The 13,593-nt window shown below is 44.4% G+C and overlaps 2 protein-coding genes across 4 annotated transcripts in view; one reads left to right on the top strand and one right to left on the bottom strand.

Moving 5' to 3' along the window:
• Xrcc2 (X-ray repair cross complementing 2) overlaps nucleotides 1-1,681 on the bottom strand; it is a 58,327-nt gene extending 56,646 nt beyond the window's left edge. Inside the window, exon 1 of the mRNA XM_055612854.1 lies at nucleotides 1,631-1,681. Coding sequence (XP_055468829.1) covers nucleotides 1,631-1,657 — 27 coding nt within the window. The 5' untranslated portion in view covers nucleotides 1,658-1,681. The remainder of the gene's footprint in view (nucleotides 1-1,630) is intronic.
• A 2,801-nt stretch (nucleotides 1,682-4,482) lies between these two features.
• The window catches only part of Actr3b (actin related protein 3B), an 89,874-nt gene continuing 80,763 nt past the window's right edge, over nucleotides 4,483-13,593 (top strand). For 2 of the 3 annotated variants that reach the window (XM_055612964.1, XM_055612963.1), the window contains exon 1: nucleotides 4,493-4,599. In XM_055612964.1, coding sequence (XP_055468939.1) covers nucleotides 4,556-4,599 — 44 coding nt within the window. In that variant the 5' untranslated portion in view covers nucleotides 4,493-4,555. Of the gene's footprint in view, nucleotides 4,600-13,593 lie in introns of all 3 variants that reach the window. The other variant, XM_055612965.1, reaches the window with a different exon arrangement.

The raw sequence follows: 13,593 nt of genomic DNA, 5'->3' as shown, positions 1-13,593 counted from the left end.
CACTCTGGGCTAATACGCATTTAGTAGCCAGAGTTTCAGTGTGTGCATTGAAGGGCACACAGCTCCTTGGTAATACAATTATCAAAGATTGTGCTTTGCTTCTTACAGAATGTGGGTGTTTTGCCCTAGGCGTGATCCAAGCAGAGACAATGGTACTTGATTTACAGGAGCTTTCAATCTAAGAAAACAGGAGGTGTTCTGAGCAGTTTTTTAGTGTGCTCAGGCTGCCAGGGCACAGTACTCTAGCTTGCCTGTTGAACAACATAACTTCATTTTCTTACAGTTCTAGAGCATGGAAGTCAGGTCAGGATAGTGAGGTTGGGTCCTGATGGGGCCTTTTCTTCGCTTGTAAGCAGCTGCCTTTCTTTGCATCCTGACACAGTGTGTTTTGGGAAACAGGGAAACAGCTTATCTCACTTTCTTGTAAATTGAAGCACACTTTAGGTAGCTACTGGCTACTGAAGGCATCAAAGGTCACGAGGCTCATCTCCAGGCAGAGGGGTTATCTCCAGTCAGCAGAGCACTCATGATTACTTTTGGCATAGCTGGTGTTATGGGTCGATCAGCATTTCCTAAGAGGGCACGTTCAACCATTAACTCTGGTATCTGTAAATGTGATCTTATTTGGAACACATCTGCACGTGTGAGGTGATTCATATATGACTCAACATACCTGGCTTCCTTAGAAGGAGAGACCATGAGGGGCTGGGGAGATGGCTGAGTGAGTGAGGTACTCTCTGGGCAAGCTCAAGTTCTTGAGTTGGATTCCTAGAACCCATGTGAAAAATTCAAGGATAGTATGCGCTTGTCATCTCAGTGCTAAGAGGTGGTGATAGGTAGGTTCTTGGGGTTCACTGGTCAGCCAGCCTGGCCTAGAATTACAGGCCAGTGAGAAACCCTGATTAAAAAAAATGGTGTCTGAGGTATGATACCTAAGGTTGATACAGATCTGGCCTCTACATGTATACACACAGATTTGCATGAACACACACACACACACACACACACACACACACACACACACACCAGAGAGAGAGAGAGAGAGAGAGAGAGAGAGAGAGAGAGAAAGAGAATCCCAAAGAAGACAAAGATAAACACACATGCTTGGTGATGCAGGCAGAGATGAGAGTGATACATGTATAAGCCAAGGGACCCAAGAGTGCCAGCAGCTCCTGGTAGTGGGTAAAAGGCACAGAACTTCCTACAGTCTTTAGAGAACACAGCTCCATCTACACTTGGCATTGACTTCTAGGCCTCCTGGATGGTGAAAGCACATGTATTAAGCCACTCCATTTGTGGTAATTTCTTGTGGTCCATCCACTAGGAAAAAAAATCATTGGTTGGTGCAAAGGTTCTCAACCTATGCATGGCGACCCATTTTGTGGTTGATTGACTCTTTAGCAGGGGTTGCCTAAGACCATCAGAAAACACGAGATATTTACATTATGATTCATAACAGTAGCGAAATTACAGTTATGAAGTAGCAACGAAAACAATTTAATGCTTGGGGGTCACTACAACATGAGAAACTGTATTAAAGGGTCATAGCATTGGGAAGGATGAGAACTACTGGGTTAGTGAAACAAAAGCGGAAGCAGCTGCGGATGCTGCATCTTCCGAGCTTACTCACCATCCCTCTCAGAAGGGAATTTATCATAGTTCTGCAGCACGGAATTGCTGAAGCCATGTTGAAAGCGAAGAAGCTAATCCTGAGGACCAAGGCCAATGTGGAGGGCCTGCTGGGACAGAATGTATAGGCTTATGATGACACCAGCAGACTGCTGAGCTGAGTTACACAATAAGATAACACAATTTGCACACTCTAGGGAGTTTAGCTACATTTGTGTTCTCCTGGCTGTCTATTTTTTTTTTTTTTTTGATTATTTGTTTGAGACAGGGCCTAACTCTGTAGCTCAGGATGGCCTTGAATGTTTCATCTTCAAGCAAGGGACAAACCAGGCACACCCCTGGCACAAAAACATCTTTGATAATCTTCAGGAACAGTGGTGTGGAGAGGAAATTGCTGAAGTCAGAAAATCTTTCTCCTGTCAGTGACCTAGTGGCCATCATTCCCAGTAAGTCTTATGCAGAGAAGCCGATCCCTGGAAAGGCATACCGTGACTAGCCAGCCTCGGGTTTCTGTAAAAGCTTCTTCCTGGTAGAGTGGATTGGACATTTGGGCTCTGGGGTTGTCCTGGCGTTGTGTGCTTCCTCTCTCGGAAGTACACACAGTCCATCTTCCTGCTTTGCCTAGTGGCTCTCTCTGCTTATACTCTGGGATCACCATGGCCTTGGGAGAAGTCTACTTGATCCGAAAGTCAGGGTCGGGGCTGCTCTCAGGCTTTCTGGGCCCCTTGCACTTGTGCACCCAGCATTTGTATCACAACATCCTGACGACTGGTGCTACCTCTCACTAGACTCCAAGGCGGCTGTTCTCAACCTTCGGGTTGAGATCCCCTTTGGGATTGCAGGTCAGATATCCTACACATCAGGTGTTTATATCACGACTCAGAACAGTGGCAACATTAGCCACAAGGGAGCAATGAAATACTTTCATGGTTGGGGGTCACCACAACATGAGGAAGTGGATCAAAGGGTCACAGCACTGGGAAGTTGAGAATCACTGCATGAGGGCCAGATACTGGGGGCATCTTGTTTACGGTTTACATCTTGTTTACTGGTTACGTTCTGCTGCTGTGACAGAACACCTGACCAAGGCAGCACCAGGGAGGTTTTATTTTGGCTCACAGTTTTAGCATGACACCCTTGTTGTGGCAACAGACGTGTGGGGCCTTTCATCATACTGTGCCTGCAGTTAGGAAACAGAGAGATGAATCCTAGTGCTCAGTTGGCTTTAAAAAACATTTTTTTTTTTAATTCACCCTGGGATCCCAGCCACATTTAGCGTGGGTCTTTCCATCTCAATTAATACACACAGTAGAAAATCCCTCACAGGCAATCCCAGAGGTTTGTTCCTAGGTGTGCGAGGTCCTGTCAAGTCGATGTCGGTAATAACCACAAATCACACTGTTAAAAGCATAATCAACACAGTACAGTATATCAAGTAAGTGAAGCTAAAATACATGGCAATTGCAGCAGCCGGTAGTAGGCACTTTGCTGCTTTGGCCCAGGACTTGGGCAGAGCATCAGTAATGCACAGAGAAGAAAAGACAGTCTTGTCTCTGGTTCTGGGTGCCATTTGGAATTTTCCATATTCTTTACCTTTCTTCTACTCTAGTTCCCTTGAATATTCTCTGGGTCTAGGATTTATTTTCTCCCTTGCATGCAGAAAAACAACAACAATAACAACAACAACAACAAAACGAGTTACCTAAGAGTGGTCAACTAATCTAATTATTCTCCTGTGGAAAAAACACAGAGCTTTAAATCCTAGTAAAGACCAAGTGAACTAATGTCTCTAGCAACTCCCTCAGGTATTACAGGGGAGAACTTTAGAGGGTAAGAAGTGGGGTACAAATGGGGTTTTCGGTACCTTTAAACCACCGTAGTCGGTGTTTTCCTTCTTTAGTCTCTGGTTTCTGGATAGTCACCCTATCTTTGATATTAGTTAATATCTTTGATATTAGAAAAATATTTCCTATGGTGTGGTGTTGACTTAACCTAAGGTCATTTATTCCTCGAGACTCGCTATGTATTTGTATTTGTTGATTTTCTTTCGGGATAAATCATGCAACGCTCCATCAGATAGAAAGTTCAAAGCTTTTTTTTTTTTTTTCCTACTGTGAAGGTTAGTATTCATTGAACACAAAGGTGATTTCTATCTGAGCACCAAATGTGTTAAGCATGAGGTCCCATTCTAGGAGAACCTATTGTCCAGTAGAGGTGCACATCTACGAATACATTAGTACCTCAAATAACTTTAACTGTTAGGAATAAAATCAAGAGACTGTTGGGTAGAGAATGAAGTGAACATTTGAAGTGAGAAATAAGAGAAGAGAAGAAGGAATGAGAAGAGATGGCTCAGCGATTAAGAACATGTGCTGCTCTTCCAGGGGACCCAAGTCCGGTTCCTAGCTCTCACTCACCGCTGTTTGTTAACTCCAGCTCCGGCAGATACTAAGCCTCTGGCCTCCAAGAGCACCTGCACTCACAAGTACATACCAACACAGGAGGCAGAGGCAGGAAGCAGGAATCAAGGTTTCAGGACAGGCAGGATTACACAGAGAAACCCTGTCTTGAAACAACAACAAAAGCAACTTGCAAAAAAGAGAGAAAAGAAAAACAAAAAAACTTCAGGCCGCGTAAATGGGGTCATATTCACCTTATGCCAGCTAAAAATAAACTCCAATCTCTTCAACCGCAGGACGGATGCGGAGGCTGAACCGCCTCCCTGCCAGCACTAAGGATGGCTAAGGAGAGGGCGGAGCGTGCGCGTCCCCGATTGGCCAGCCACAGGATGACGTCACGAGACGGCGGTGCCTCCGGGCTCCGGTGACTCCCAGGGAAGAGCGGCGCCGGCGGAGAACCCGCAGCCGGGCACTGGGCGGCCGGGCGCGGACGGGGCCGGTGGGGACCGGGCGCCTCGTGGCCGAGCATGGCGGGCTCGCTGCCTCCCTGCGTGGTTGACTGCGGCACCGGGTAAGAGCCGCGCCCCATCGCGCCCACTTATGCCTCGCCGGGCTCCTGGAGCCATTTCCCCGCGGGGTCACACGGCGGGAGGAGCGCGGAGGGATGGAGCTCAGCCTGAGGGCGTGAGGAGTTTGAGGGGTAGGGCTCGGCCTGGGGGTACGGTTCTCAGTCTGGGGGAGGGACAGCTGAGGGCTGGGCGCTGAGGGGATGCTGCTGCGGATGCTCTCGCGGCAGGCCTTGCCCCCCGGGAGCTCGCGTTGGGCCCCCGCCCCCCTCCACCGTGGTGCCTGTCACCTGTCCTGATGCTGGGCGCTCACGCGCGTGTCACCTTTCCCTGCTGCTGTACCAACCACCTACTCGCGGAGAGGTTTACACATGCCCTGCCAACTTGATACCCTGTCCCCCTTCCCACTCTGCTCTTTTCCACTCCGAAGTGGCACAGCCAAGCTCAGCCCCTGCTTTGGATTGCATACACTCGCCTTTGCCCTTAAAACACAGCACCAACAACGCATTGAAAAAAGACTTCCATTTTGAAAAAAAACAGTTTAAATTTGGGGTTTGTTTTCTCCTTTTTTGGGGGGGGGGGGGGGGGGGGGGGGCTAGCTCTTTTCTTTTTTGAAGATGTTACTTTTTCAGAAGAGACCTCATAAAATGTTTTGCGCTGTCAGTGGCCAGGCTTAGCTGACTTTAGGAACGGTGGCAGCAGAACCCTCCAACCTGGGAGTTTTGGGAATACTTGCTGGCATTGCCGACAGAGTACTTCATAAATAGCTTGCAAATAAATTTAGCCTCTTAAAATGTTTTCCAAGGGATGGTAGCACCTTGTCACCAGATATTCTGTTGCATGCTCTTTTTACCTGCAGTTCTTTTTCTGTAGGAAAATATACTTGGTTTGGTTTCCTTGGCAACCTTGTGGGGGTGTCTTCTAATTTGTTACAGCCCATCTCCTACTGATAGGTCTTTCCTTTTGTTGCTCGGGGACCAGCAGTGGTTACAGTCTGGAAAACATTTTTTTTTTTTATTTGTGCTAATTTTTCTTTTGGAAATAAACGTTATAGAGAAGTTTTGTGGCCATGTATTTGAGGATTTGCTTAGTACTCCAAACACAAGCTCAAATCAGTACTGCTATTACAGCCCCACTCTCCGTTTGCTGGCTCCCCTCGGCGCGTCTCATGCTACAACTGGCATTCCCTGGTAGTGTCAGGAATGAGGGCAAGATGTAAAAGTTGATCTCATTTTAATGTCCGCATGTGAGATTTTTGTTTTTGTCTTTTCGTTGTTGTTGCCCAGACTGCTGAAATATAAAGCATTGCATAGTCATAGCAGTAAAGCAGTGCTCCTTGAGTCTCTCTGTGCTTTATTTCGTATGAGGAAGCAGAGATCTTGTCCATTGTTCTTGCTGTAGATATGTGAATTGTGCTCAGTGTTGACCTTCTGAAGTGAGTGATTAATGTTACTTTCACCTTCAGTAGAACATCATGGCCCAGAGCTGTGCTGCAGGCTCTCATAGGTTTTGGACACAGTGATGGGGAATCCTGGGGGTTTCCTGGGGGTGTTTTCTGCCATAGAAGCCCCCGTGCTTCCCTAGGGCCCAGTGTGTGAACAGAAGGAAGACTGCATACCCTAAACTTACAAGCTTCCATGCATTAGTAATAATTTCTCATGTTTCTTAGAGAGCTTAGTCATTTTGCAATGAGATGTAAAATGCAGCTAAAAATAACAAGGATTGAGGAATAAAATAGACTCAGGAGATCACAGTTGACACTATGAAATGGACAGGTTTTTTGTTTTGTGTTTTTGATGGTGGTGGACATTGAAGCCTCTCTATCTCCCCCACCCCCCATAGAATCTTCTCATTTCATAACCCAAACTTGCACTTGACTTGGGAAATCCTCCTGTCTCAGTCTCCCAAGTGTTAGGATTACAGGTGTGAGCCACCATACCCATCTGGCTTGTGTTTTATAGCAAATACGTTTCTTCTGGTGTCCTAAAATCCGAGAAACCCTCAGAACAACTGAGTGTGCACGGGGCCAGGGTAGCAATAGACAAGGGGACCTTTGCCATCCAGAAATTAAGTTTCAGCTCCTTAAAGGATGACCAGGCTTGCTGCTCTCCCAGAGAAAACACCTCAAATCCAGCCTCATAGCTCAACCAAACGTTTAAAGTAGTTCCATACGGTTAAGCCAATTTTGAAATAATTCCAAGTCTGCTGAAGACTGGGAGAGAACAAAATCCAGTATGTGCTCTTCCGTTTTAGCAGCTTTTAACATGTGTTGTGCCATTTTATGTTCCTGTATTCGTTGTTAGTTCTCTGAGCTGTTTAAGCGAAGGGTGTAGGCAACATCCTCTTATGCATTCCAGTGTCTACTTTTTGAGTGAGAGTAAGGATTTATAAATAACCACAGACCAGATACTAAGGTCAGAAAAATTAACACTTACGCGGTAGGACTGTTCTGTCTGCAATCCAGACTCATGAGCAGTTTCATTTCTTTTTCTTTTCTTTTCTTTTTTCTTTTTTTTTTTTTGGAGTCTAACCCTGTCTACTCTTGCATCATGCATTGCATTTGGTGATTTGGTGGTCATCCGCCCCTCCCCCCTTTTTTTTAAAGGGATGAGGTGAGGGTGCTGGTATGTAGCCCCTGCTTCAGCCTCCGGAGTGCGGGGATTATAGGCATGTGCTGCCACACCTAGTCATTATGTCATTTATGTTCCATGTTTTTTGGAATAGTTCCTCAATCAATTTTTTGTCTCTCAAGAAGATATGGTCATTTTGATAGTTCTGTATTGTGTCCTTCGGTTTTGGCAGTCTCGTGTTCCTTGTGGATAGAGGTTATGCAGTCCTGTAAGGGCTGCTATAGAATAGCATTGCTTTTTCCTAGTGTATCCCATCAAAAATCCTAGGATAGTCATATGCCACGATCTCCGCCTCCTCCTCCTCTTCCTTTTCCCCCTCTTCTTCTTTTGGTTTTTCTAGACTGTGTGGCTTTGGTTGTCCTGGACTCGCTTTGCAGACCAGGCTGCCTGCCTCTTTTTTGTAGATCTGCCTGCCTCTGCCTCCCTGAGTGCTAGGATTAAAGGCACATGCCACCACCCCTGGCTTACCTCATTCTTTTAAAAGTGGCCTGTTAGTTAGGTTCTCATTGCTGTGAAGAGACACCATGACCATGGCAACTCTTATAAAGGAAAACATTTAATTGGGGCTGACTTCCAGTTTCCAAGGTTTAGTGCGTTATCGTCAGGGCAAGAAGCATGGCAGCCTGTAGGAAGACCCGGTGCTAGAGAAGGGCTGAAGGTTCTGCATCTTGATCCATAGTCAGCAAAAGGAGTCTAAGCCACACATATAGCGTGAGCATATGATACCTCAAAGCCTACAACTGTACTTCCCCCAACAAGGCCACACCTCCTAATAGTGCCACTCCCTATGGGCCAAGCAGATGAGTCTGTGGGGGGGGGGGGGCGTTCCTATTCTAACCACCACAAGTGGTGGATTTAAAAAAAAAATGTTTGAGACAGGGTTTCTCTGTGTAGCCTTGGCTGTTTGGCTGTCCTGGACTCATTTTGTAGACCAGGCTGGCCTTGAATTCAGAGATCCACAAGCCTCCGCCTCCTGAGTGCTGGGATTAAAGGCACCAACATCCAGCTTAAAAGTGTTTTTTAAATTAGTATATACTAACTGCACATAATAATTAGTTTTATTATGGTACTTTCAGACATCTACAGAATGGATTTTAGGGCTGAAGAGTTGGCTCAGCCTTTAAAGGCTAAGCTCACAACCAGAGAGACAAGAGTTTGGCTTCCAGAATATGTTTGAATCATATTTGCCTCCCCTGGTAACCCTCTCTTGTCCCCTTGGCATTCCTTCCTGCTAGTCCCCTTGGTCTCCCCAAATCGCCCCACTTTTACATCCATGCATTTTGTGGTGGCAAGGTGGGGGGGGCAGTGAGTTTCATAAAGTTGTTTAGAGAAGCCTGGCACCTTAACTAGTGCTACACCACTATAGAAAATGCTCCCCCACCCCCACCCCCTCACCGCTGACCACCGAAACCAAAGAGGCTCCTGAGCAAAACTGGCAGCAGGCCGCATGTCTGGACGCAGACAAGTCATGAGATGATTCCAGCAGACAAACAGCCGGCGGTGGTGGACAACCAGTGGCTGTGTGACTGCCTATGTCGCTTAGGGACCCTCAGGCGCTCGTCCCGGTCCTGAGATTTTCATTCAGTAACGGATGGCTTCTGGCAGGAGTTTTATCTACAAATGTGGGTTGCCTCTGGGTTTCATACTCTTTTCAAATTAATTTTTAGTTTTAAAAAAGATTTAGTTCTTTTTATTTTTATCACGTGTGTGAGTGTTTTGTCTGCATGTAGGTATGTGTTCCACATGCACTCCTGGGGCCTGTGGAGCCCTGAGAGGGTGTTTCATTCCCTGGAACCAATAACAGATGGTTCTGAGCCTTTATGTGGGTGCTGAGAATTAAACCCTGGCCCTCTGGAAGAGCAGCAAGTGCTCTTAACCAATGAACAAGGCCCAAATTTTGTAAATGTTTTTTGGGACAGGGTCTCACTCTGTAGCCCAGGTTTCCCTCTAACTCATGAAGATCCAGATGTCATTGGCTGACTCCCAATGCTGGGATTATAAGGTGGGTGTCACTGCACCAAGCTGTTTTTAATTTGTCAAATATTGGATTTTCTTGGGGGCATTTTCATACATCCATAGTTTTGGTTGGCCCTATCCTTCCTCTCCTATCTCTCTGCCTCTCCTTCCTGAGTAACCCATTGAACACCCTGGCATTCTTCCTCTGTATCACACGAGTTCCTCCGCCCGTCTCACCATGTAATTCTTTTTTCCCTTCTCATGGTTCCCCTTCTGATTTTCTGGGCTTTATACATACTCCCATATAAATGCGTATATAAAAGTTAGAAGCTAGGACCAGAATTTTAGAGATCGTGTGTTATTTGTCATTCTGAGCCTGGATTGTTTCACTTAATAGTTTTTAGTTCCATACATTTTAATGCAAATTTCATCTTTCTTTATGGTTGAATAAAATTCCATTGTTGTATGGAATTTTCCTTGTCCACTCCTAGTTGATGGTAACCTAGGCTGTTTTTCTTAGTGGTTGTGAATACAGTGGCAGTAAACATATGTGTATGAATCCCTGTGCTAAGACTCAGAGTTCTTTCGGTGTATACCCAGGGGTGGTATAGCTAGGCCATGGAAGTTCTGTTTTTAGTTTTGGGGGGAACCTCCACACTGATTTTCATAGTGGCTGTATAAATTTATACTCCTACAAGTAATGAATAAGGGTTCTCCTTTCCTCACATCCTTGTTGGCGTTTGTATCACGTTTTCTTGTTAACAACTATTCTGACTGGAGTGAGTGGAATATCAAGTTAAAAATCTTTTAGACGTTCTGCCCTGCAGACTATCAATGCAGATGCTGAGACTTATGGGCAACCTTTGGGCAGAGTGCAGGGAATCTTAGGAAAGAAGTGGGAAACAGTAATATCTGGAGAGGACAGGAACTCCACAAGGAGAGCAACAGAACCAAAAAATCTGAGCACAGGGGTCTTTCCTGAGACTGATACTCCAACCAAGGACTATGCATGGAGATAACCTAAGACCCCTGCACAGATGTAGCCCATGGCAGTTCAGTATCCAAGTGGGTCCCATTGTAATATGAACAGGGACTGTCTCTGACATGAACTGATTGGCCTGCTCTTTAATTACCTTCCCCTGAGGGGGAAGCAGCAATCCCAGGCCACAGAAGAAGACAACGCATCCACTCCTGATGAGACATAATTGACTAGGGTCAGAAGGAAGGAAAAGAAGTCCCCCCCTATCAGTGGACTTGGGGAGGAGCATACATGCAGAGGGTGGAGAAAGGGAGGGATTGGGACGGGAGGAGGGAGAGAACCACAGGGGGATACAAAGTGAATAAAGTGTAATTAATAATAAAAAAATCTTTTAGACCTGTAAAATTTTGTATATACGTGTTTTGCCTGCATGTTTGTGTGTGTGCTACATGTGTGACGTACCTGTGGAGGTCAGAAGAGGGCATTGGATCTCATAGGACTGGAGTCATGGATGGCTGTGGGCTACATGAGGTTGCCGGGAACCAAACCTGAGTCCTCTGCAAGAGCAGCAGATGCTCTTCCTGCAGAGCCAATGATCCAGCCTTCTGTATGAATTTTAACATGTACTGGAATCTTGCTAGAGATAGTAGCAAATTCATAGCTCACTTCTGGTGTTCTTTCAGTGAACATAGGAAGTCTGTCCATTTTTTATTGTCTTCCTCAGTTTTCTTCACTTCTCTACAGTTCTCTTCGTAGAGATCTTTCTCTTCTTTGGCTAAGTGTATTCCCAGGCTTATTATTATTATTATCGTTATTATTATTATTATTTTTGTGGCCATGGTGAATAGAATTGTTTTCCTGATTTCATTCTCAGTATGTTTGTCACTGGTATATAGGAAAGCCTTTATTATGTTTGTATCTGATCTCTCCAATTTTGGTATCTTTGTGGTTTTTATCATAAAGGTATATTCTATTTTGTCCAAATCCCTTTCTGCCTCTGCTGAGGTGATTGTGTGATTTTAGTCTTTGAGTTCTTTTGTGTGATCCATTTAGTGGTTTGCATATATTAAACCATCTATCCTGTCTCTGGAATGGAGCCAACACCATTCATCCTTGTGGTGAATGATTTTTTTTTAATGTGATCTTGATTTCTGCTTGCAAGTATTTTATTGAAAATTTTTAAGTCTAATTTTATCATGGAGGTTGGTCTGTAATTTTTTTTTTTATCTGCTTTTGGCATTTGCCTTCATAAAATTAACTTGGAAGTGTTCCTTCTTTATTTTCTGGGATAATTTGAGAAGGTTTGATGTTAGTTTTTCTTTAAAGGTCTGATATAATTAATTATAATTAATGTACTCCTTTAGGCCTAGACTTTTTTGTCCCCATCCCTGAAACTTTTTTTTTTTTTTCTGTGTAGCCCTGGCTGCCCTGGAACTCACTCTGTAGGCCAGGCAGGCCTCAAACTCAGAGATCTGCCTGCTTCTGCCTCCTGAGTGCTGGATCCAAAGGTGTGCGCCACCATGACCAGCCCCAACTAAGAGATTTCTAATTATTACTTTTTATCTTACTGTTTATCATAGATCTGTTTAAATTGTCTTATCTTGGTTTAACTTTGGTTGGCCATATGCAATGGAAGTTTTTGTTGTTGTTATTGTTGTTTTAAGCTTTCCACTTTAGTGGAATATAAGTTTTTAAGGTGTATCCTTAGATTTTTTTCTAGTTTCATTGGTATCTGTTATATTATTTTTCATCTCTAAGTTTATTAATTAGTCTGCCTAAGGATTTGTTGATCTTTTTTATATTTTTGAAGAATCATGTTTTATCAATTCTTTGTGTTTTTGTTTCTGTCTTGATTTTTAAAAGCATTTTAAAAGATGACAAAGTCACGTTTATTTCTTTGGATCTCTCTGTGGTGTGCTGGGCACGTGTGCACACAGTTATGCTCATGTGTCATGCATCACAGCACACATATAGAAGTCAGAGGACAGTTTGCAGGAGTCTGCTCTCTCCTCCTGTTGTGTGTCCCAGGGCGTTAAACTCAGCTGGTCAATTTTGGTGCTAAACACCTTTCCTGGCTGAACTGTCTAGCGCTTTCTGCTCCGACTGGAGCTCTTTCTTTGTATCTGCTGCTTATGACTGTGACTTACTCTTGTTTTCCAAGGCTGTATGGCACATAACTGAGCGCCTGCTTGAAATTGCTCTGATGTTTTTAAGTGTAGGTGTTTATAGCTGTGGAGCTCCTGCTTAGGACTGGTTTCATTGCACTGCAGGAGTTTTTAGTATGCTGTTTTCATTTTTGTCCATTCCAGAAATTTAAAAATTTTCTTCTTGATTTCTTCCGTAAACTGTTTATTATTAAAGAGTGTATTGTTCAATTTCTGTGAGTTTGTGAATTTTCTTTAGTTTTTCTTGCTGTTGATCTCTAGCTTTTTAAAAAAAAAGTTATTTTAATTTTCTTGAATATTACATGGGCTGCTGAAGAGGATGTGTATTTTGCAGTGTTTGTATGAACTGCTCTATAGACGTGTCTGTTAAGTCCCTTTGATCCATGATGCCATTTAGCTATGGTGTTTATTATTTTTTATTAGGATGACCTGTAGGTTGGTAGGAATCGAGTCATGAAGTTACTGTTACTGTGTTGGGGTTAACTTTTGATTTCATATCTAATAGTATTTGTTCTATGTGTGCTCCCATGTTCAGTGAGTATATGTTTAGAATTATAATGTGCTCTTGATGGTTTGTTTCATTAGTTAGTATGAAATGACCTTTTTGAAAATCTCCAGTGATGGTGCTGGAGAGATGACTCGGCAGTTCAGAGAATGTATGAAAGCCAGGCAGTGGTGGCTCATGCCTTTAATCCCAGCACTCAGGAGGCAGAGGCAGGTGGATCTCTGAGTCTGGGGCCAGCCTGGTCTACAGAGTGAGTTCCAGGATGGCCAGGGCTTTAGAAAAACCCTGTCTCAAAAAACAAAACAAAACACACAGGCACACACAGACACACACAGATAGACACACAGATAAACACACACAGACATACACACAGACTCACACACACACACACACACACCACACTACACCATATCACACAGTGGGAGAGACAGACAGAGACACAGAGGCGAGAGAATGTACTATTCTTGGAGAGAACCTGAGTTCAGTTCCCAGCTTATAATCACCTGTAACTGATGCTCTCTTCTGGCCTTGTCAGGCACTACATTCACATGAACACTTCACTTTCCCACATATGTGTAATTAAAAATAGAAAGAATAAACTCTTGGGCTGGAAAGATTGGCTGAGTGGTTAAGAGCACAAACTGCTGGTGCAGAGGACTGGAGTTCAAGTTCCAACAGCCACATGGTGGCTCATAACAGCCTGTAGCTAGCTAGCTGGGTACACACACACACACACACACACACACACACACACACACACACAC

The sequence above is a fragment of the Psammomys obesus genome, unplaced genomic scaffold (assembly GCF_907164565.1).
Source record: "Psammomys obesus unplaced genomic scaffold, mPsaObe1.curated_primary_1811, whole genome shotgun sequence".
Classification (NCBI taxonomy): domain Eukaryota; kingdom Metazoa; phylum Chordata; class Mammalia; order Rodentia; family Muridae; genus Psammomys; species Psammomys obesus.
Note: the sequence above shows the minus strand (reverse complement) of the source record. Positions and strands in the feature narration are given on the sequence as shown.